Consider the following 25,432-nt stretch of genomic DNA (forward strand, 5'->3'; position numbering starts at 1 on the left):
TTACAAACCATATAGGCCCATGATTTCCCACAGAGACTTATATAATAGCTATATTAGCTGTGACTTAGTATTAAGAAACAGGGTGCCCCAGTGGTCATCTCTACGTTCAAACCCCTCCCCTCCTGTGGCGCCCATCCCCGGTGCCGGCTAATGGAGACATGGCTGTGCTGCTGCGTGCCCGCCGCGCCCAGACTCCACGCTGGCTTGTATTTATAATGGTTCTCACTGCATGGCAGCAGAGCCTGACCAGCCTCCCACATCCATCTTTGTCAGAATCCCGCTGGGCCGCTAATACCTCTTAAACACTCGGCTGGCTGGCAGCTCAGGAGCCGGGTGCCACTGTCAAGAACGCCCGTCTTTTTTAAAAATCCCTTCCCATCACTCCCGGACTCCCCCAAGCCTGTATGTGTTTGAGATGTTTCAGTAATTTGAGGTAAATAAAATATATGAGCAACACCTTGGGGAATGCTTTATATGAAGATCCTGGATATAAGCGTTAGTTAAGAGGAAGTACGGCCCTTATAAGATATTATAAATGTTAATAATAGCATCATAAACATGTTGATTGTTACATTATAAGAGGTTTATAAGCACTGCTTAATAACAGGGCCAATACCCCTTTCAGACTGGACAAAAAGCCCACTAACACCCATTAATATCTGGCTTTTGTCTTCAATGTGAATGTATACAGTCAGCATTTAGTCCAGCATCAAATGACTCTGCAGGTGTCACGGGTATCAATCGGCTCCAGCTCCGATCGGCTGCGATGAAAACACCCGGGTGGACACGCTAAGTTTCGCCCCTTGTCAGGCAAGGGCACATTGAAGCTGAGGACGCTGGCTTGTTAATGCTTTGAAAGACAGACTAAAGTAAAAGATATTAAAAAAGTAACCACTGTTACACTGTTGGTGGCTTCCTTGTCAGCAGAGGTGGTAAAGAAGCGCGATGTCTCACTCATTAGCAAATTCAGAAGTCTAGTTCAGAATGTTACTAATAAAGACTTTTCAGAAAGAAGCCTGACGAGCTGCTGCTTTCTACTTGTCCCTGTTTTTCACACGAGTCTTAAAACTCACTAACAATAACAACACAAAGATTGTCACATAACATTCACCTCCACAAATTCAAAAAGAGAGCATTTCTGGGCATACAAATCAATGACAGAAAATGTATTATAATGTTGGTTACAGTGTTCATAGTCTTAAAGGGGCACTTTGTTTTGGAGAAGAAATTCAAACCCAGAATTTTAAAATTTACATTATTATTGAGGTGATAATACAAACTGAAAAAATATTTTTAAAAAATTCTATAACTGAATAAACAAGCTGTTCTCAGAGGAAAATAAGGTCCCCAGAACTCTGTTCGAAGATAGAGAGGTGGCAGGGTCCACCGAATATAAACAAAGTGAAACTTATTCTCCTTCTTAGTTGTGTTGTCCTTTAAGGTCAGGTTGTTAATTCAGTCATGAAAACGAAGAGAGTTTGTTTATTTAGTTTGTTGAGGCATAATCAGATCTTTCTCTTCTGATTATTTTTTTAAAAATCTTAATAATTAAGACATGCATTTTCTTTAAATCTGGCTAAGACATAATTCTCCTCCTTAATGAGCTCAAACATATCACATTCATACAACCCAGATAAACCAGGGCTCCTCCCCTGTGGTTCCTGGGTAGCTCACCTGAAAGAGCAGTTGCCCCTAAGGGTCCTGCAGTGGTCTCAGCCTTCTGCTGGACAAGAGCAAATAAAAAATAATCTTTTTAAAATTGTGAATAATTGCCTTGTAAGAATTTATCAACCTTAATAAGGCATTGTTCTCATTGTTTTTATTCTGTAACTGCAAAAAGAGTACTTAACTGCTTATAAATGCATTATAACGCATGTATTGATCTTAATAATGCAACAAACACGCTCAGTAAAGACATAATACTGACTAGGTAAGCTAATTGAAATGTGCCTTTAATGCTTTTATAAACATTTGACGAAGCTCTTAAGGCTCATATTAATGTTCTTAAGCAGTCTGTGTATATACAACGTCTAGAAGTGCTTATAATGTCTTATAACATAACATTACACGTGTACTATTGCTAATATTAACAGTCTTCTTAATGACAATAATCATTTTATAAGGGCCTCATTAGCTATTAATGCTTGGACCTGAATATAAATAGTTACCCCACCTTGTGTCTAAGGAAGCAGCTCAAACTTTGAACACAAGCCCAACAGTTTAGACGTGAACCTTGTGTGTGGCCTTGTTGCACTGACAGTGTGTTAGTGGTTTAATTTACAAGCGGTTATTAGCAGAGCAGTGCTGTGCTACAGTGATGTATGTAATTGAGTGAACAGGCCATCTCTTGATCATTACAGCTATTACAGGTCATCGGGGCAATCTATGAATCTATGAATCTGTTGACTTACGGAGGGAGGTGAAGTCGGGGAGACAGTTACATTAGCGCGGTAACAGCTCGAGCTCATTTTGAGCAGTGGAGCAGAGAAGGAGTAAGAAAGGAGAAAAGAGAGATTGAGGGAAGGGAAGGGAAGGAGAGAGGGAGGGAGGCAGACTGAGAGAGTGGAAGAGGGGAACCTTTAATTTCGCAGTCAGCCAAGCCATCCACACAATCACCTTCTGTTAATTCTATCTGCTACATCAATTAAATTGTTTGTAGAAACTAATTGAATGTGGCTTAATCACACATCTTAATAGCTTTGCACGCTTCGATCTGGCTGTTAATTCCAGCAATAAAATGAAATGAGAGCGCTCACTGGGTAATTAGCGAGGAGGCTTGGGAAAGAAATGAGTGCTTTATGACACGGTAATAAAGCGAAGGAGCCGGTGGGGGGACGGCAAAGGCCGAGCTCGCCTCTATCTGGGTCTTTTTTTCTGCTGAGCCCGATGATTTTCACCTCGGCTTCCCACATTTGGGCAGTAGTCGCTTTAAACCAAATCAAATGCCCAAATTGAAAGAGAATGAGACTGTTTGCATTCATTAAGCCTAACATCTCGCTGTTTGGAGAGACGGCGTGGGCACAGGTGATGTATAATGGCTTTACAATCATTTTTCCACTATCACACACCCTTAGCGGAAGGTCTGAGATGGGTTGTGACTAATGGGGATGGAAATTGAATAGCCTTTTAATTTGTTTTTCTTCCATAATTCCTGGATTCTTGTTGGTCTGCTGTGTGTAATCAGGTCCATGAATCGAGGAAAATATTTGAAAATGTCTGGACTTTTACATGAGTAGCGTGCAGACCACTGACGACTATTGTCATGCTCTTTTTGTCACTTTCTACAGGACTACATGCAGAACGTTCACGGGAAAGAGATTGACTTGCTGAGGACAACGGTCAAGATTCCCGGGAAGCGACCGCCCAGAGCGGTGGCCACCGTGGCCCCGACTGCTAGTCCCAAAACCAACGGGCTGACCAAGGACCGCAGCACCCTGCAGCTGGGCATCGGAAACACAGGTACCATTTCCTGTCCTTATTATAAGGCTAAAGGTCGGAATAATACAAGTGATGTGCTTGTTTTGCAATTTAGATATTTAAGATACAAGTTAATGTACAATTAACTATATTCACTGTATTTTATATATTCTGACATGACTGCAAACACATGATTGAGTGAGTCTACTGGAGTGTGATTGGTACTTTTCTGTACTGTTCGGGCTTCAAGTCATGTCTTTTAGTTGTGGTCAGAAAACATAAACTAGAAGTGTTTTGGGAAGTGGCTGCACACTCGATCAAGGATCTTCTAACACTGACAAAGACAATGCATTTTGCTTAGTGTTTCATGAAGCTCACAAAATCATAAATGTGCCTTAGAAGGTTCAATATGTGAAAACAACTTGACTTCAGACAGTTTATTGTTATCAATGCAGACGTCATCAAAATAGAAATACAAGATATAAAGATGCCTGTTTGTGAGCCCGATGACGTTGCTTTCATCAATGTTAATAAAAAATCCTTGATTGTATATTTTTGACTTGTGGTTCAACTTCTCTGACTACATGGTCAGAGGGGTGGGAATCTGTGTTTCAGTGCTTTTTTGATTTCTATACATGATTTATTTGTTCTCACTGTGTGACTACTTGCTACTTTTAAATAGGGCCGCGTCTCACGATTTTGTTCATTATAAATTAATCTGCCGATAATTGTCACGACTGATCGTTTAGTCTTTAAAAATCTGTGAAAAATGCTCATCACAGTTTCCCAGAGCCCAAAGTGACGTCCTCAAATGACTTATTTTGTCCAACCAACAGTCCAAAAAAATCAAAAGCCAATCATCACTTCATTCAAATATTTGACATTTGAGCTTGAAAAATGACTGAACCGATTAGTTTATTATCAAAATATTTGGCAAATAATTTTCTTTCAATCTACTTATCGATTTAAGATCATTACAAAATGAAAATTAAAATAAAACACAGATTTACTTCTGCTATCTATGCTAATGCTCAGGCATCCTCACCAAAACTCAAGACGTGGCTTAGCTTAGCTTAGCATAACTTACCTTAACGTCAACACGGCACACACGCTAACGTCCGTTTCACCATCCAACCGGTCCAGCCGTAACGAACATACAACCCACTCTTATAAAATTGTTACAGCCAATCACAATGTCGACAAGTGGGGTGAATATTTCTTCACGCAGAACCGCCACTCCTCTAGCCAACGCTCTTTTTCACTTGTAGTTGTGGTACCACATAATGATAATACCCACTTATACTTGGACCTACTGAGTAAAGAAGGATTCCTCCCGTATTTCTTGCCGACCCAGAAGAGAAAACATATCCCAGGTATAATAGGTAATGGTGACTCAATTAGTCTTTTATTACTGTACTCATTTTCTATGTCCTCAATTTGTGATTAATCATAAAAATGTGTCCCAACAGGTTAATTATCTACTTTCTGTACGGTTCATTCATGCAAATTAGCTGCCTCGCAGTATACACAATGATGACTTAATGAGCATCTATGAGAAATCTATTAATTCTCCAAATTACAAAACAGGGAATTAAAAAAAAAATGTGTTTAAACATCAGCTACATGTTTTAAGAAGTGTTTTTGCCACTGCGACACTGACCTAGTTATTTTTCATCCTCTGTGGTAGTGGAGGGTCAAAGCAACCAAAAACCTTGACGGGGTTTCTCCACCTTTCAAGTTTAAAAATAGATCCCCTCTTCTCCCAGAGAGCTGTGCCACTGGAGGCTGCACAGAGTCTGGCAGGCTCATAGAGAGGAAGCCAGTGATTGGATTTAGGGGTTAGGATTAAGAGTAATTAATACTAATTAGCAAAGCGATCCCCAGAGGGAGGCGGGGTCCTTCATATGCACAGTGTTTCCATCGCTCAGGCTAAAGCTAGCTGGCTGAGAGTGGGCGCAGAGCCAAAGGGAGCATTAGCTCTGTCCAGGCAGGTTACCGTTAAAGCCGGCCAAGGTGCTGCCACTGCTGAAGCAGGAAGATGTAGGAGTTTACAGAGCAGAGGACGTCGGATCGAGGTTGTTCCAGCCCACAGACTGTTAACCTTCAGTGAGATTGAGAGGAGATAAAAGGGCCTTGAAATACAAGCCAGGTTTTTGGAAAACAGCCCCAGCTCATTTGTTCTTTTCTTTTTTTCTTTCTTCAAACTCGACAATGTTGTTTTCTTCCTGTTGTTCGTCCTCAGTGACAGATTCCCAAGATCTTCGCTCGCCATCCGTTTGTGCATCAGGGAACAATGCGAGGGAGATTTGCCTTAATCTCCACTTAGGAAAAGAAAGGTTACAAATCACATCAGGTCTCTCTCTGGGTGGAGGACCCTCTTCTGATTATGTGATCGGGATTTTGATTTCATTAGACGTGCAATTGATGAAGGGAACAAAGGGGTAATTTTTCATTCACGGCGTCCAAATCACAAGCCTTGTCTGTGCCTTTGGTAATTCATTCATCCCTTGGATCTAAAGACCTTTATAATCACTGGGAGAAGAGGGATAGCGACGGAGAGAAGGAGGGGCGGAGTGGATGTGGGGTGGGGGGGAGAGAGAGAGAGATGGGAAGATGAAGAGGAGATGCTGAAGAAGACAGAGAGTAAATGAGAGAACGCATGCGCCCACGAGTTCACCAAGCGGGCCAGGTTTAATTCCTTTGCTGGGTGCTGAGCGGAACCATTTTAAATATGATCCTCCCTGTTAACACGCATCCTGCCGTGTCACCGGCGACAGATACATTGTACAAAGTATTAATGGGCCCAGTCACTTTGAATCAATCCTGTGGGGGAGAGAGAGACGCATGTAGAAGAGGAGTTGAGCTCATTCCCTCCTCAGTCTGTACCATAATTTGTCTCCAGCTCTAATCTATAGCACCTCAGAACCAGTCGCCACGTAGCCACTGACCAGCAGGCCCTGCCGGTGCCAACACTGGTGCAACCGGGCCTCTTTGAGCTACTATAGAGTGGTAAACCCCAGCTTTTATTGCCTAGTGTTTGTGAAAGGTGGACATAATCTTTATTTTTTATTTTATTGTAGTATTTTTCTATTTTTGTCTGTTTTTTAAGTGTCTTATATCCCTTTTACTTCTGGCCCTTGAGCCCCTGTAACAAGTTAATTATCTTATCTTATCTTATTATCAACCGTATTAGATGAGCTTTAGTACTCCGTCATCAATGCGTCCACTTTTAACTGATTTGAAACCATTTTTAACACTATAAAGCATATAAAAGTGCAAGATTTTTTCATATAAGTCATTCTTATCATGTAATTGTCGATGTTTTTGATTCCTATTAGATTCCACGAAGTGGTTGCGAGTCTTTCTGAAGTCCTAATCAAAACGACGACCACAGCAATGCAAATTAAAATGATATCAATCAATCAGTCAAACCACTCTACGCATAAAACAACCAACAGTATTATATACCTATGCACAAACAACGACAAATAATTGAAATAAAAACAAAACTGTCAAAAACACACAGCTCAAAAAACCCTATAACAACAAGTACATCTACGTCTTTTGTTTATGTGTTCATCTGGTTGCCTTCTTATAAGTGTAAGTGTAAGTGTATAAGTGTGTCTTATGAGTGTTATTTATTTGTCTAAAAAAAAAGTGACAAAACACACAGTATACAAAGTTAAAGATAGATTTGCTTGTTAGCATTTTTCTTTCAAATTTCTACAGATGTAGATGTCGTCATGTTGAATTTGTTCAGTCATAGTTTATATCAAGATCTGTTTGATTTGCATCTTTTTTGAAATTGCTTAGCTTCACCTCAGAGGAAACAACGTCAAAATATCATCAATTTCATATCAGCAGTGTAACATGACAGCAGCTATGAGCTGGAAATGTCTGCAGTCATCCTCTGACAACATGAGGCCAAATTATACAGGCGCAATAAAGAATTTTTAACTTGTCCAAAAAGCAAAATATCAGGAAAAGTAAAGAAAATACCGAGATATTGTCTTATTGGTTTGATGCATACAGTAAAATATTTAATTCACGGTTATGAATATGAACGTCTGAGCGACTTGTGTTGCGGGGACTGGCAGCAGCAGCAGCAGCAGTATCAGGGGGGTGGAGGCGGGCGGTGGAGGGGGGGACGTCTGGGCGTTGGTCAGGATGATGTTGGTAGATTACACACAGCCGCAGATGATGTGCTGCCCGGCCCACATTACCATGAATGCTTCATTATCCCACTACTTGTACATAATGGCAACAACTCCACGGAGGGGTCAGGCCTCGTCACGGCTCATCAACCCACTGACGGCCCGGCCTAAAGAGAAATGAGGAGCAAGGCAGCGCTGCTCCCCGCTAATCCATCGCCTCTACTTAACACCCCAGCCCCTGGATCGCCTGCAGAACTCACTATATGGCCTTAGTTATCTCTTTATACACATAATGGTGCTTTGTTGTTTACCTTTTCATTCATTTTAATATGAATTGCACAAGAGTTGACGATTAAATGCAAAAGTATCGCTTCTCTCTTTGCTAATGATCATTTTAATTACAGCATTTAGATGCGGTATTCTGAATTTTTGATTTAAGTAGAAGTGATATTAACAAAATCCCCCAAAAAGGATTAAAACTACACAAACTCTCCCTAAAAATTACAGATGCATTTCCATCAAAACTAAAAGTACTTGTTCGTGTTATATAATTTGATTTTATGTGTAAGAGGCATTTTGTACAAGTTTATGCTTTTTAATTTATAAAAACTAATATATGTTTATGTGTATATTTGTATTAAGATCTTAATTTGCTGTAACATGTAACTAAAGCTGTCAATTAAATGTTGCAGTGTTAAAGTAAAACCCTCCCTTCTGAAGTTAGCACTAGCAGAAAATACAAATATTCAAGTTAAGTATCCTTATTATTGTCCTTGTGCAGTAATTGAGCAAATGTACTTTTTTATACTCTTTCTAAAATGTCTAAATGTGATGAAATTTTACAATAATAGTCCTCATCTATGTTGATTTTTACCACAAAAAAACAAAATCATCATCACACATTCACCGATAGAGAAGAGATAAAAGTAAGGCTCAGTGTATTCGGCAAATGTCAGGACATCATGAAAATGATCTTCTTTGTAGGCAGAGGTCTCGCTGACTCCTTAAATGATCTGTTGCATCATAGTTTTTTATTATTAAAATAAACATTTGTTGGATTAATCTCAAACAACGCTTGATGTATTTGTATTTGTCACTCAAATCACTCTTATGACCACTAAAGTCGTTAACGCTCGGCATCAAATCGACTCCTTCGGACCCCAATTTGCGGCTGTCAGGTCCGTCGCTGTCAGTCCACCGCGGTGCCACTGCTGAAGCTGTAAAACATAGTGGAGTCAGGCCTGGCTGGAGCTGCGAGTACAGTGCTCTTTTAATGCCACAAGCTGATTATTTCTCCACTGTAATTACATTATCCTCCCCTTTATGCAGGAGTGGTCTCTGGGGACTAATGGATACAGCCATGTATAATTCATTAATCATTAGCATCCAATTTGACAATTAGACCTGATTGTTGAATTTTAAATATCAATCGAAGTTGCCTGGTAGTTATCTAACACTTCTTTCTTTCTCTCTTTTTTTTTTTAATGCGTCAAAGAGTCAAACTTTGGGAATAAAGAAATGTTGATCTTTATAGTAGGAAATAGAGAATCGCCTCTAAAATATGAGGTGATTAAACATTTATCTATGTAATATGGAGGCTTGGAGGACGATACTGTTGGCTTCTTTTAAAACCGCATTAAAAATGTTCCTTTTGTCTTTATTTATAATGAGAAAAACATGAGAAAAACCTTTTTTTATAGATGCCATGAGCTTATTTCACTCATCCGTCACTTTTTTTTATAAAACAAAGTTTCACATTTTCTTTCCACTACCCCTTCTCCTCGTCTCCGTCTCCCCCTCCTCCTCCTCCTCCTCCTCCTCTGCTCTGATTTCAGCATGCTAATTTAGTCGGCGCTCCTCAGCGTGATTCCCTCGCTCTCTCTCCCATTCTTGCTGCGATTCTGCTCCCTCCCCTCTGGGACCTGAAGATTAATATTCCTGGGCCCAACAAGATAATTACTGATACTAATTAGACATGATTATGTGAATTTGATACACTTATTACTCTAGATAATGAGTAGGACATATTATCCTAACAAGCACCCGTGCCGCTTAGTTTACTTTACACACGACCCACACTCTATATTTTCTGTTATTGTCACCTCAATCAGAAACTGATATTCTCTCGTAATTATTGAATAAAAGGCCTTGATGTGTGATACCTGTAAGACGAGGAAGCATTGTTGAGAAAATCAGAGATATGGCTTGTTTTCCTAAACAAAATCTCTAAGATGTTAACCTTTCAGTGCCAAAGCAATTTCTGCTCAGCTCGTTAAATCACATTGTTTTTCTAATGGAGTTCTGCAGCCTGAAAAAATATGATAAAAATGAACTTTTCTGGTTGTTAATTTTATTTATAAACGACCCATATTTTCTTATAAGTCGTAAAAAAAAATTGTCTTCTCATTAGTGTAATGTTCCCTTTTGAATCAGTTAAATTAAAATCTGACAAATTCTTGCTTTTCCTCACCGTTTCATTCACTTCGCAGCATTTTAAAGCGCGAGCAGGTAATGTGATTCCCCTCACGTGGCTGCAAGTAAATCGACGAGTTTTTCAGAGTAGTTAGGACGTGTTGTAGCGACTGCTCGCGAACAGGAGGGAAGGACCCCACATGGCGCAGCCTAACCCATGAATTAGTAAAGAGAGCCAGGCGTCCGTGGCTCGCCTGATTGGAAGTTAGGGAGAGAACGCCTGCTGACGCCAGTGGAGATCGATGTGGCAGTCAGAGGGATGAGGCGAGATAATTAGCGTTCAGAGTGTATCTTGTTAATTAAGGGCTAATTAGAGGCAGAGGCGGAGGGAGAGGAGTTTCGTGTGTGTGTGTGTGTGTGTGCGTGCGTGTGTGTGTGTGTGAGTGAGGGGGGTTGTTTTACAGAGGGATGTGCACAAATAAGGTGGCAGCAGCATTGCAGTGCTGAAGAAACTACCAAAAACTGTTTAACTCAATTACACCATTATCACTCTGCAGACTTTTTTGTGTTTCCTACCAGACTTGGTTTAGAATTCAAACGATTTTAGAGAACATAAGAAATCAGGATTCATCTTCTCGTGTTTGTCGCTTGTTTTCCAGGCGCTCCTCACTCCAACAGCAGCACGTCCCTCCAGACGGGCGCCTCGGTGTTTGGCGGCAGCAAAGACGGCATGCACCAACGCTCCTTCTCCGTGTCCAGCGCCGACCAGTGGAATGAAGCCATCAACACCAGTACGAGCAGCGGAGCCCGTAAGACCTTCCACACACTCGTCCTCGCCATTGCGCAGAAAAATCCCCAAAAATCATACATATAATGATCTGATCTGTAGGTATGGCGTGATGGAAATGCCATTTCCAGGTGGAACAAGCCTCATTTTCATAATTAGGTGATCAGGGCTGTGATCGCTGTGACCTTTTTGGCTGCAGCTCGCTGATAGAAGCGGCGTGCTCAGAGGAGAGGAACAGTGAAGGTTAACTTTCTGCCATCGATGCATCTCCACTCACTGTGTCACATTGCACCTTGTCACTGTACTTGAGTGAAGTAAGATAATATATTCACCATGCATGTCTACACACACCCCCACCCTCCACCCCCCATCCTGTCTTTACCTTCCATCTTACTCTTAACCCCCCCTTCCTCCTCCTCCTCCTCCTCCTCCTCCTCCTCCTTCGTCTGTTTTCCTCTCTTTTCTTCCGAAGAGGAAAATGAATGCTTTTTGGGGGTACCATTCATCACCAGTTATTTCCCTCTCTTTGTGGTTGGCAGTAAAAAAGCACTTAAATGCACATCAACAGAATAACAGTCATTTCCATGCATGTTTGCACTCTGGTAGTTCTCATTAGCGCGGCGGCGGCTCCCCCCCTCCCCATGGGCTCCCAGGGGCCCCGGCAGTTTAAAGAGCGCACTTTACGAGCGCTGCTGGAGTCCAACTGCACGGCCCTCGTGGTTCCGCAGACAAGCCTGTCTCTCATTTGGAGCTGCCAAACGATCAATTCTGCCTGGACGCAGGCACTTCCATCACCCCCTACCCCTGTCTCCCATCAGCAGCATGCCCAAAGCAGAATTACTTAGATTCGTGGGGTCCTCAAATAAATGAGCGCGAGCGTGTGTATGCGTCTGTGCGTGTTCCTCGATGAAATATGTGAGTTTTTTTTCCACGGAGCGTGTTTTGCGTCTTTGTGTGGGAGAGGAGGAAAGGCTTCGTACTGGATGTTTGTGATCGGTCTGCAGAGGACAAATAATTTCCTAAACGTTGTGTTGAGAGAAAATAAGGAGGGCCGAGAATTTCCCCATTTTCATGTTTGGTAAACTGAGAAGTCCTCAATATTAACATAGCTCATTAACCAGCATCCAGTCTTCAACTAAATCAGATCCGCAATTTGCTCCATTATTCTATTTTCTTCAATTATTTTCATGCTACTCTTAAGGTAACCACAAATGAGCTCGAATGAGGCAAATGAGCTGAAAATAATGGCGGAGACGTTGTGTCAAGTGATAGATATGTGACTCGTCTTTGGGAGGGAGTGTCTCTGTAATCAGTGCATAGTCGGTGCAGACAGTTTAAGGAGAAACTTTCTGTGAATATCTTGTTTTTTAATAATCTGAGTTACAGCAGCAGAACAGTGCAAAGTGCGCCTGGACTATCAGGAAACATAAACTTGATTGAACGCGACCCTCTTATCTCTCATCCCTAATGCGCCTTCAATAATCAATAGAGGGTGTTCCACAGTGAAGGGTGCTCATGTTTTGCCATTTGAATTGACTTGAACCGAGCCCAATCACTCCATTATCCTTGGTGAAGGTTGCAGGTTAACATAAAATGTGATTCTGAGATGCAAAAACAGCAGATTGATGATTCACTGGAGAATGAATGCATCTTAGCCAGGTAACCATTTCCATATTATTTAAAGAATGTCCTCATTTGTAAACCTATTGAGCAAAGGCAGAAGCAGAGGTAGTAACGTCTCTTGAATATTGAGCGCAGATTTTTGATTAAATCCCGGCCCAATTTTTTCTATTGCTTGCATTCATAAAGGCAGCCATTCTTAATGCACCGGATGCTTGTTTAGATCCTGCTATCCTTGGTGCACCTCAATCTTTGAAGCTGAATTAAAAGCTAGAGGCTCAAACAGGCGTCTGAGCAATGTGACGTGCTCGCTGATGACAGTAACTGAAGTCTTGGTCAAAGCGTGAGTAATGTTGCATTTCTGAAGGCGAGAGATTACTGTAGATCAGTGTTCTCCATCGGTAATGATTCAGTTATTAATTCAGTATTATCCTGTTGTTTGAGGATCGACATATCTTCACAGTTGTTACAGCCCAAAAAATAAAAAAAACAGCTGAAATTATGCTAAAATTCCCATAAAATATTTTGATCTATTAAAAAAATTACTTTGTGAGGCCTGAAACAATTAGTTGACTATTTTTTTATTTGATTAATTGTTTCATGTCACTTCTCAAATGACAGCATCTCTTAAAGGTGCACTTTCTAGTTTTGGGAAAGAAATTTTAATCAGAGGAGAAGATCTTCATTGATTGTTTTTTTTTTTATGCCTAAACAAACAAATAAACAAACTCTCTTCACTTTCATGACTGAATAAACTAAATAAACAAGCTGACCTTGAAGGACAACACAGTTTCATACTGTTTTACTTTGTTTATATGTGGCGGACCCTGCCACCTTTCTAGCTTCAAACAGTGTTCTGGGGACCTTATTTTCCTCTGAGAACAGCTTGTGTATTCAGTTATGGAAAAAATAAATATTTAAATTTGAATTGGAGTTTGAATTTCTTCTCCAAAACTACAAATTGTCCCTTTAAGGGCTGCAACTAACAAGTATTTTTCATTGTTGATTGATCTAACGATTACTTTCTTGATTTTCTTGATTAGTTGTTTAATCTGTAAAATATCTCTGTCCTCGACCGCTTGTTTTGTCCACAACCAAAATATATTAAGTTAACTGTCATAGAGGAGTAAAGAAACCAGGAAACATTCACATTTCAGAGGCCAGAATCTGAGAATTTTGCCTTTTTTTCCTTCAAAATTATTCAAAACAATAGATTACCAAAATAGTTGTAATTAATTGTTGCAGCTCTAGGTTTGTTGCTTTTCTCTGTCATATGTGATGAAAAAATTTAATACCTTGTGGGTTTTAAACTATTTGCCAGACAAAACAAGCAATTAAAAAACATAATTTTAGGCTTTGGGGGGAAAAAAATCTGATTTTTTAAAAACAATTTTCTTGTTTTTTAGTGGCTAAAACACACTAAAACATTAATCCATAATGAAAATAATTGTAAGTTGCACATCTAATAGAAAAAGCCATACTTTCACTTTTTACAGTTGAAATCTAAATATCATAATTCTGTGCTAATTATGACAATATTACTTTGTCGACACTAACACCCCCGTAGCCCTTCATTAAAAGTTTAAATTCCTCTTTCTTTCCCTCCTCCAACACGATTATGCCTCAACTCTCTTCTGCTGCGTGGTAATGTATATAGAGGTGCTTTTTCTCCTCTTAGTTTGCATATCAGGACACAGTTAGTTAATGCATAGATAGCCTTTTCCTGCAGCACCGTGTTTTATACCTTGGCCTCCCGATGTGAGGGTGATAGCATGTGGGGCGTTTGATTTCTACGCCAGGCCGTAATGAAGTTTGACATTTAGTTTGGAGAGAGCAGTAGAGCGCGATCAGGCCTTGATTAGTACGCTCTAATTGAGGATAATAAGGGGGAGGCGGTGATTGTTTCTAATTTTTGCCATTAATTGCAGCCGTTGGCTTTGATTGAGGACAGGCAGGGCTGCCATGTCAAGGGGCCTGGCGGAATCACAGTGCTCCTCACCCGGAGCCTCTTGAATAACAATGAAATGACTCCCCCCCCTCCTCTTCATCCCTCCCCCCCATGCCTCTCTCTCTCCCTCTCTTTCTCTCTCACCCCTTTTTTCATTCTCATTCATTCTCAGTGTGGCGTTGGTAAAGGCAGGAAGCTGTTAGCAGCCCCCTCTTTGTCTCACCCACAGTCTTCATCCTGAAGCATGTTTAAACTCATGTCATCATGTCACGTCATCTCCGTGGTGGGAGTGTAATACACTGTAATCACAGGTTAGGCTGATACCTATTCTGCTGCCCAGGTGATCTTGGCTGAGTGGGAAAGAGACTCCTGATCCCCAGTGTGCTTCATTACCCAGCTTGGTCCTGATGGCCCTCGTACACACTAACAGCCAGCTAATAATGCCACAGGGAAGGCAGAATCAGTCCAATTCTAACTTCTCAACTTGAGAAATATAATCCACCAGTCATGCACTATTTAGAGCTGAGAACCACTTACAGACTTTATATAAAACCATTATGTTTCAGGTGCTTGGGTGTTATTGCTCAGTGATTTGTACTGCAGTTTTGTCCATTTCCTGCTTCTATACCTTCATGTTATAGACTTCTTACTGCCTGATTGGTGCAAACAAAGGGCGTATATGGTATATGTTTCAGGTGCAGGATGAGCAGGGGCCGGGGTCATTTTCCACAACATTAGGGGCAGAAATTGATAATTAGAGGTGTTTATGACACGGTTGGGGCCCCTGAGGGGCAGCCCTCCCCTTTAACCTCAAGCGACATTAAACAAATGCTGGCTGTCATGTCGGAGGCAGGTTGGAGCTCGAGTCTTCCACCCGCCATACGGAGCTGTGCTGGCGGGACAGACGCTGGGATGGAGAGGGAGGAGGAAGCAGAGGGTGGGAGGTGGTGGGAAGGGGGGGGGCACATGGAGGACCCCTGTGCCCCCAGCTGTCTGAGCCAGCTAATGACTCGTCTCAGGGGGGCTGTTGTAAGAGAGCAGGGAAATTGAAACAGACGCCTCGACTAGGAGCTGCTACATGTGTGGCTGCGTGCTGCCATTCAAAACACCAGAGAGCCTAATGCATGTCGTCCAGCACGAGCACCAATGTTATGTTTATTAATGTGATGGCAGATAATCACTACTATTATTTTCCACGTAGCGCTTTACTATTTACGCTGAAATATATGGACGGTCCCTCATCTTCTAGCAAATTAACGATACTGGTGGTTATAATTAATATATCTTTTTTTCCAGTAATGACATTCTTGTTTGTGTACATCTAAGTGTGCAGACATAACGATGTGCATCTCAGGTGTCGTCTCCTATGTTTTGCCCACGCTCAAACAATCCATCCCCGGGCCCTCGGAGCTCCACTCTCCCCCCACGTTAGCATCTTCAGTCCCCTGCTGAGCCCATCTTACTCCTCCAAGACAGCCCCATCTCCCTAAAGGTAATGACCGAATTAGGCCTAATGTTGTACACTGGCTAATGGCACAGTGCCGCACATTATAGCATGTGCAACTGGCAACGACAACAGCAATAATCCCTGAGCCCCTTGTCCTCCTGCACTCCACCCCTGGGGCTGGGACGGTGCACAGGGAAATGAATGGAGTTTGCCACACTACAATGAGCTTTTGATGGGAGACAATGGAGGAGGCTGCCAGCACCACACAGGGTGGTAAGAGGAGAGCAATATGGGGCCCATCTACCGGCCCACCCTTCCCCGCTTCCCCCAGGCCCCTGGCCCCCGCTCCCAGATTCATAATGGCATCCGGAGGGGGAAAGAAGGGAAAGTGATGTCAAATGTCAGGAAATCAGAAAGATGGCAAGCTGACAACCCCCTCCTATCGTCCCATCCCTCCTATCCCTTTGCCCAACGGTAGCACAGGTTAATATCACATTTATAAAATCACTTACAAGAAACAAAGCCGGCTCTTAGCCCCCTGTCACTCTCAGACAGTCATATAGAGAGCTTTGCTGCGGGCTAACTTAGGTAACCATTTGTTCACTGATAGCCCCATACCTGTCCTTCACTCTGTCTGAGGCCGCAGCCTCACAGTTACTTTTGGAGCACTCAAAGCTGTTTTGGACTCTCACTGATGTAGACGCATTTTTAGGATGTGACAAGTCTGCTTCTGCTTTGCATGAAGCTTTGAGAGAGGCGATAATGTCATTCATTATTCATTGTCATTTCACAGTGATTCATGCATTCATACATTTGAGACATAATGGCACACACACTTTGACTTGAGTTGAAGCTGTCAGCTTAGTTTTTATTAAAAGGAATAGCTTCACATTTTTCAAATGTTCCCCTTTTTTTACTCTGACCATGTAACATATAGGTGTTTTTTTTGCCAGACATTACTTTCTTTATACACGACCTGTACTGCATGGAGGTTCAAAACTGCCAAAGGGCTGCATAAAGGGACAGTAAATGACTCAATAATTAAATGAATAAATGCCTACATTTATTTTTAATATTATTTTGGTGCATTTAATGGCATATTAATTTATTTATTGAGTCATTTCTTTATTTATTTTGTTTTTGGCAGCTTCAATCCTCCTGCAAGTAATGCAATTAATAGTAGACAAACCACAGTCCTCATTAAACACAAAAAACCTTCATCCAGAGCCAACATGATGCTGTATTACTCTGCCAGAGCAATTTCTAGTTAATACTTTAATTCTTAAATTGGAAACTTGTTCTTCCACAGTCCGATATTATGGCTCATCGTAGCAATAAATGTGAATGTTTAAGCGTAATTTTCCTAAGAAGTCAGTTCCACTGCATATAATTTGCAAAAGATGTCATTTTCCTGACTGCATGTTATGTCTGTTTGAAAATGTTACATTATTGTGCATCATTTCCTGGTAAATCAGCCTAAAAATGATTCAGTGTTTGGAAACCAATTGGACAGGTGCATTTACAGAGGTTTATACAGTTACTTGTATTCATGAGAGACTCCTGTAGCGTCATAGTGTTTTCATTGTGTCACTGAGTGAAGGTTATAAAGTTAGTCTGGAGCCAAGCTGAAATTGTGACAGTTATCATTAAACAGTGATAAACTTTAAGAATCCAACTACAAACTATCAAATGTATTTAACATAAGAAATAACATTTGTTCTTCCTGTCTGTGTTTTTCAGCCAATGGGATGAGTGATCCTGCGAATGCCAGTGTGGGCAGCGCCACGAGTCCTAAACTTGAGCCACCTCCTTCGCCACACGCCAACCGCAAGAAACACAGACGGAAAAAGAGCACGGGCATCACAAAGCCAGACGGCCTATCTGCAGGCAATGAAGGTACAACACAGTCCCTTTTCTACGGTTTTGACATGACCAAAACTTCTGAAATGAAAAAGAGATCCTCCAAAATGGCAAAAAAATTACCACTGACCTGTTTTTATTTAGTTTTGACGTCCACTGATGTCCATTTGTTTTCCACCATTTGAGGTTTGACCAGCGCTCTGTTTACACCATCCTGTCGTGTCCTCTTCTGCAGTGGTTTAATGACACCTGATTGACTAATTAGTGTCACCTACTTATTATCTTGATGTACAGGAACAGTACACAACTTGCAGTACACAGGAACTGCTCATGTTAAAGAAGGAGGAGACAGAAAAAAATGTCTGGATGGAATTGAGCAGAAACTTGTCATTAGAGCTGCAGCAATAAATCGATTAGTTGTCAACCGTTAAACTAATCGGCCCTTATTTTGATAATCGATTAGTTGGTTTAAGTAAAAAAAAATGTTTAAGTTGGACATTTCTGGTTACAGCTTCTTCAATGTGAACATGATCTCCTCTATGACAGGAAACTAAATGTCTGTGGATTGTGAACAAAACAAAACATTTGAGGATGTCATCTTGGGCTTTGGGAAACACTGATCAACATTTTATCCCAAAATTTGATACACCAAAGAACTAATTTATTTATTAGATTAACCAACAATAAAAATAATCATTGGTTGCAGCCCTACTTGTCATGTTATTATCTCTGATAAGGAGGTTATGTTTTCACCCTTGTCCTTTTGTTGGTTGGTTGGTTGGTTGGTTGGTTTGTCAGCAGGATTACACAAAAACTATAAAACTGATTTCCATGAAACTTGGATGAAGGATGTTTGTCGGCCCAGAACAGAACCCATAAACTTCTGGTGCAGATCCAGGGTATTTTTTCACTTTCTTTAACATTGCGGTAATGCATGGATCTTGATGCAGGTGTAAAATCAGGCGTATTTAGGTGGCTGGTATCTCTGAGTGAGTATGCAAGGGGACTGTTGGGCCTTGGCGGAGGTATGCGCTACATACATTTTCTTATTTGAGATTGTAAAGTCAATAAAGCAGCCACACAGTGACTCCACTTCCATTTCAAAGATTTCTGCAGTCACTGTGGAACAAAGAGTGTGTAATCTTCTATATTCTGCCTGTGAAGTACATAAAGGTGTGTAGTTTTGTGTCTCTTTGTGGCCCCCTGCGCAGTGCACCCTCACAGCCCCCCATTTCTTTCACCGTCGTCTGAATGGCCTGATCTCCAGAAGCCGTGGCCCTCCTCAGCAGGGGAGTGGCAGTCGGCTCTCCACCCAATTAATAATGATTCTCCAGCCCAATGATGAATGGAGTACCCTAATTGGATGGCATTGTGAAAACACTGGGACGCATTTCAGAGGCCATAAAACTGATGTCACCAGAGCGGGATGATCAATCAACAAGATTGATACGCTGGATAACAACAACAATGGCATTGACGCCTCCTAAATGGGGCTAAGCATTTATAATCATTATACTTTTTTATCATGGACTCTGACAGCTTCTCTTTAAAGTCTGAATGGGTCTGTTGGACACATTGTTGTTTAGAGTGAACATCATCAGCACCTCACAGATAAGTAGTGCTCTTTTCTTGCTGGAGAAGTGTTGGTGAAAGTTAATCTCAGATCTGATCATTTTGAATAATTGGTATGCTCACTTACTACCAGAATAGTTTTGAAGAGTAATGTCCATTACTTCTGTTTTATTTGACATTACTTAGCTCTTAATGGGACTCTCCTGGCAGCGCTACACTGTCACATTAAAGCCTAGAATGCGTGATGGTTGGCCTTATCAAACATCATCAAATCTCATCAATAACTGCCCTTACACAGGAATAATTGAAGTCGGATTACTTCCGAGGAGGAAATCTAAGAGCAATCAGACTTGAGGAAGCAGATTCTGAATGTTCCTCACGTCATCAAACACGCACACTGTTTTCTATCTCTCTCACGGTCCTGTGTGAGGTGGTTTTCTATTAGCATCACCTTGTCTGTTCTGCTGAATGCTCTGCAATACAGACATATCGCTTAAATATTGGATTCAGCCAAGTCTGGGATGTGAGTTGTGTCTCCTGTTGAGAGAGGAGAAGAAAGGGAAAGGAGAGGAGAGGAGAGGTGGGGATCCTTGAATAAATTGCCATCAGTTTATCTCATTTACGGGGCAATCAGAAGCGTGCAATGCAGGCTGAAATTGAATTTTAGTAGTTGTGAAGCATCATAAATCAAAACAGCGTCGCGTGTCTTAAGGTGAGGAATCATTTTGGTCAACGTGGGACGTGTAGGATGTAGGAGGAAGCCTGCAGAAACTGTTGCTGCAGCACCATCATTTCCAAATATGGGACTACAGTACTTAGAGAGACTCTTAGACATGGCTTATCTTACACATATTCTATATTATTAAGAAAAGCTTAATGGCATAACATCTTTCTGGCAAACTTTGAGCTAATAGCCTATATTAGCTTTCGAATGCATTTATTTAAAATCAACGTTAAGCTTAATTCTAATCAATTTGGATAACGTATGTATGAATGTCTGTGCTGCTGCTGCACTTCCACAGAGGATATGCACAACGGACACAGTCCCTAATATCCTATGCGCTGTCAGAGCTGTGTGCTGTAATGAACTTCTCATGTGCTTAAAGAATGATGCAGGATGCATGGCGAGACAACTGACAGCCCCGTAATGTGTTTCCCAGCAGCCGCCCGGCGACGAGCTTTCTCGGTGTGTCGCTCGCCATAAACCCACTGGAAAATCGATGGCCGATAAAGAGTTGTGTTCAGGGGGAGCCCCCTCTGATTAATGCAGACTGTCAGGGAGCATCATTAATGTATTTCTCTTTTAAAGAAAGTGTATCAAATGCTCATTGTTTTGGGAGGGGGGTTTTTTAGCTCGTCCGATGTGAGCAGAAATGGAGGTGCAGGAACGGAGAGAGATTGTGAGACTGTGACAAGAGGCTCCTTCCTGATTCTTGCAGTTTTTATGGATGAAGATATTTACTCACGCTAAGGTCACAGAAATCAGGAGGAAATGAAGGCTAAGTGTTTGCCTGGATGCATTTAATGTAAAGAAGGTTGTTAAGGTCTTTATTTACATTTGTAGCAGACAGACATCAAATCAAACCCAATCATATTACGCTTCACTTGCACATTATAAGGATAATTGTAACAGTTCTTAAAGAGGATAGAAAACTAAAGGAAGCATTACTCATACTGCAACTTGCACTCTACAAACTATAATGAACTCAAATGTGCTGCAGAGCACTGTGTTTGTAATGTGGTTGGATGAATTACATTTTTTAATGAAATCACACTTTAACTGGTTAAGAAACCTCTTGTTTAATGAAAGATGTAATAATGGATTTTAATCAAGTTGTTTTATTTTACAATTTTGAATTGATTGAATGTTAAGTGGTTAAAAGGACTCCTCTACTGGATTGTGTCAGCAGCTAGAGGAGGACAGGGAGATTATTTTTAAGGGTAGAGACAGTGAACTCCTAAATTTTGAACAGAATCCAAAAGGAGGGAGGTGGTGTTAGCTTCGTTGTCACTACGTGGCTGACAAATATTAAATCTGTCCGTATGAAATCAGTGGAAATAGAAAAGTAGAATGGATTTTCCCAGTAGCAACAAAATGTTGACATTAATGTGTAGTGGGAGGGACGCTGGTGGAGAATGTGACTACAAAACAAAACTGATATAACATGTTTCAACACAATCGTTTAAAATAAATGTCACGTTGCGTTGCTCAAAAATGTCAAACAGAATCAACTGCTGCGACCCTGCTGATCTACCAGTGTCTTTAATTGTACACATGAATATGAAGAACATGTCAGAAATCTCTAAATGAGCTAAAAGTTGAACAGTAGTTTGGTTCTAATGGAAAACCTTTGTCAGGGCTACAGAAAGATGGAGGGTGCTGGAAAAGATAATTTATGATTGGATAAAGCCGGGGAGCATCATGCATGAAATAATGTGGGTCCAATGGGATCAGAGACGTAGTTACTACTAACTGGACAATGACGAATTGTTTTGACTAATCAGAATTAAGCATGTCATGTTTCTTAAGAGTAATAACAAGACTCCTTTACCAAAATCAAAACCAGTTTGCAGTGATGTTGAATTGTGATGTAAAGTGCATCCAGCATCTTAATTAACAGGACGACGGCCTTAAAGGCAAAGAGATCGTCTGAATGCCTCAACAACGCTGCTAATTTAACAAGTTACCACATATTTCTCTTCTTTCATTTTTAATAATTATTCATCATTTAGGCTTTTGACTGTCTCACACAGAAGTTTTGCAGGGTTAGATCTTAAGAAAACAATATTTGGCAGAAGCAGTGTTTCCGCCCAAAGTAACCAGAGCTTGTACTCTCAGGAACTACTTCTCAAGGAGCGAGATGATTCCTTCAGCCTCGTTCTGAGGACACATGATGACGACGTACGAAAAAACAAAACGTCACATGCCTATACAACATCGATCGTATGTCGTATGCTTCTTCTCCATGTTGATGTGTCGAAGTGCAATGAACAAAAAAATAAACTGATTTGATGCCACCGAGTTTTAAAAAATGGTGGCTGGAATAAAACACTAATCGACTACTCAAACAATCAGCAGTTAAAACACATGAATTCCCTATTTTATTGTGTTTCGTTTAGTATTATTTCTTTGTGATTCACACCGATATTGCATGGTGTTGTATTTTGTGAGGCACCTTGTAACAATGGTTTTGAAAGGCTCTGTTGATGTTCACCCTTGATGTGACTTTTGGGTTACTACCCCCGGGTCAGGGGCTTTTTGGGGGGCAAAATTATGTTCCCAGAACAGACCTTGGTCTCTGTGGTTGAAATGTTGCTCCAGAGGTTTCCAATCCCTCGGGAGAGTTCCTGCAGTAGAAAAACACCCAGTCTCATTGCACCTGACTCATCTACAGATCGACTGAAACCAGAAATCATGGCCTTCCTGTTCTTTCATTGCAAGTTAACTTGCATCATCTGTCGATCAAAAGCGGTGTTAAAGTTTATATATGGTCTTTCTGACTTAATCCAGCATCCTTTTGTCCTGCACCTTAGTCAACTAAGGGTTAATATCCTCTGGAGTCCAGCTGAGGATTAGGAAATGGAGGTTTAACTGCCTGTGCTAATGGTGGGTGTTTATCTCAATACTTTGTTTTGTCACTCCCTTACTCGCTCTCATTTCCGAAAGCTGTCCCTGGAGCCTCCACTCTTGTAATGGCTTAGCTTTCTGAGCGCCACAGTATGGAGGGAAAGGAATAACAAGATTCTCATTTGGGCTCCATACACACTGCCCACAGATACATGTATAATTGGCCCTGTTTTCATTCGGCTCTGTTGTTAAATGCACTAGCTATTAGGGTAGTGGTATTGGTGCTGATTTCATGTGTTTGTTTATTGTTGGAAGGTGGATTGTGCTCCCTGTTTGTTTGAGCATGTGCATGTAGAAGTGTGCAGAAGTGTGCGAGTGTACGCGAGCGCTCGTGTTTGTGTGTGTGTGCGTGTCAGATAGATAAAGAGTGTGCTCTATCTCTCTCTCCCTCCCCGTTCTCTTCTTTCTGAGTTTGGTCGTGGTTCCCCTGGGGCCCCTGTCGCAGTAATGGCCTGCTCCTGATTGCTCTGATACAGGTTAGGAATATTGGCTTTAATGATGTGTAAAATGAGCAAGCAGTGCCTGTGACATTTACAGATGGCACCGCCTTGGCCTGTTCTTCCCAACTGCTCGTTAATTCACGGGAACGGCAAGCACTTCTTTAAGTGACTGCCTGATGCATGCATACAACACGACACAACACAACACAACACGACCTGCACACCAAAACAATAGCTCACCTTGTATAGACCTCTGCACCTCGCCATCATTATAGCCAAGTGGATAAAAAAAGGGAGTCCTCAAGGCTAAGAACTGTTTGCTAAGTCCTGTCTAAAGGGTTCTTCACACCAGTCTCCAGAGGTCTTTGAGAGGCTTAGACAGAATAGATGCTGCCTGCCGTATAGACGGCACAGCTGGGCTCAGCACCAAACCCCCCGCGGTGCTAATCTGGTCCACAGGTCCTCGGCGGTACATCTGCTGCTCATACGCAGCGAGAGGAATCACCGTCTTCAGGTCACCCTCTTTTCTTTCATGTCCCACTTTGATTTTCAGGTCAAACAAACACCTTTTATACAGCAGCTAAATGATTTTAAAGATCACTTCCACACGTGTATTCTGGCGAAATCTCTACTATACTTAAAGTGGCACCTATTCCTTCCAGAATATATGGATATGCTAACATTTTTATTTAACTGCTGAACACAAGATGTCTCCTACTTTGCATGTCCATTCTCAGTATATGTGCTGTAATCTGGAAACATCCTTCAAGTGTCCAACTCAAACTCTGCACAAACACCATTCGACACAGTGGATCTCGAACATTCAACTGTAGGAACAAGAAGAAAGACACATTTTTGACTGGAGGGGGTTTTAAAAAAGGGAAAGACTTTCTTTTAATGATCAAAAATAGATCATCAAATCCATTTCCCCTGTAAAAGTACCAATATAAGAATGTTAAAGTACATCACAAGTGACAGTCCTGCTTCTAAAAGCCTATTAAGTGAAAATACAGCTGTATGTATCAGCTAAATGTACTTAAAATGGTAATATTGTTGTATCAAGTTGCATTTTACCGCTGTAGCTGGTTGAGGTGGAGCTAATACTTCATGTACAGTCCGATACGTTACTCCAGTGGTTCCCAACATAGAGGCTGGACCCCCTTCAAAGGGCGACACAAGAGGTTTTTACCTCGTGAGGCAGTTTCAGTCTTGCTCTGCTTCAAGTTATCTGCTTGTGGCTGAACCACAGTGGTTTCGACAAATCAGCATCCTATAAAGAACTACTGGCAGCTATGACCGTGGTTTAGATGCGATGACCAGAGAGAGAAGCGACTGTTCGATTGAAGCAACAATGGCGGCTCCTCAAGCGGTTAGCCTAAATGCTGCTATAGCATCCGTTGTATCAGGACTGGAGAGGAGATTTTATTGAACGGCACTGAAGGCCTTCTCGATAGAAAAGATGTTTTCACTCTTCCCTCGACCCGCTTCCCTTAGAGCTTGATTTACCAGCTGGCTCCACTTGTGGTAGTGCTCTCCCTCTGTTAATCTGGTTGGTTGAAGTTGATAGACGGATGGTTCGTCGAATCATCTGTCAGGTATCATGTGTTTTTATGTTTAAATCTTGTAACTATAGCTGTTAGATGAATATAATGGAGTAAAAAAAGTAGGTGTATAAAATAAATGCATGTACCATCCAATTCTGTATTTTGAAGTAATTATTTTTTATTTTCCACACACTCTGCTTATTAAACTGTTCCTGCTAGAAGCCATCAAGTATTTGATGAATAACATCTGTGACTGAGAGGTTCCCAAACAGTTTTATGATCCATGTAAATTGTGGACGAAGATGTGTATCTTCATCTGTTCCTTCCTCTTTGTAGCTCTGTGGCCATTACGCTCTAATTTCCTTTTTATTATGCCATGTTAATTAAGGAAAATCATATTTTGCTCATTCTTCACAGTTGGCTCCTCCGTTGGCTTTAAATTGTGTTCTTCCATGTCCGCCCACTGGCAGAGCTGTGTTAATTTATTTCTAATTGGCAAAGAACTTGTTGATTGTAGGCTCGCAGATAGATCTGGTCAGGAGGTTAATGCTCATGTTAATGTGACAAGGTGATCGCTCCTCTGCTGGCCATGTGCTGACTCCA

The 25,432-nt window shown here is 41.3% G+C and overlaps 1 protein-coding gene across 2 annotated transcripts in view; it reads left to right on the top strand.

The window, feature by feature from the left end:
- Positions 1-25,432, top strand: part of agap3 (ArfGAP with GTPase domain, ankyrin repeat and PH domain 3) — a 130,227-nt gene that overhangs the window by 84,404 nt on the left and 20,391 nt on the right. For both annotated transcript variants that reach the window (XM_084370183.1, XM_084370182.1), the window contains exons 11-13: positions 3,288-3,459; positions 10,643-10,792; positions 17,526-17,681. In XM_084370183.1, the coding sequence (XP_084226309.1) occupies positions 3,288-3,459; positions 10,643-10,792; positions 17,526-17,681 (478 nt within the window). The remainder of the gene's footprint in view (positions 1-3,287; positions 3,460-10,642; positions 10,793-17,525; positions 17,682-25,432) is intronic.

The sequence above is a fragment of the Pagrus pagrus genome (genome assembly GCF_965226575.1).
Source record: "Pagrus pagrus genome assembly, chromosome: 12".
NCBI classification, from domain to species: Eukaryota; Metazoa; Chordata; class Actinopteri; order Spariformes; family Sparidae; genus Pagrus; species Pagrus pagrus.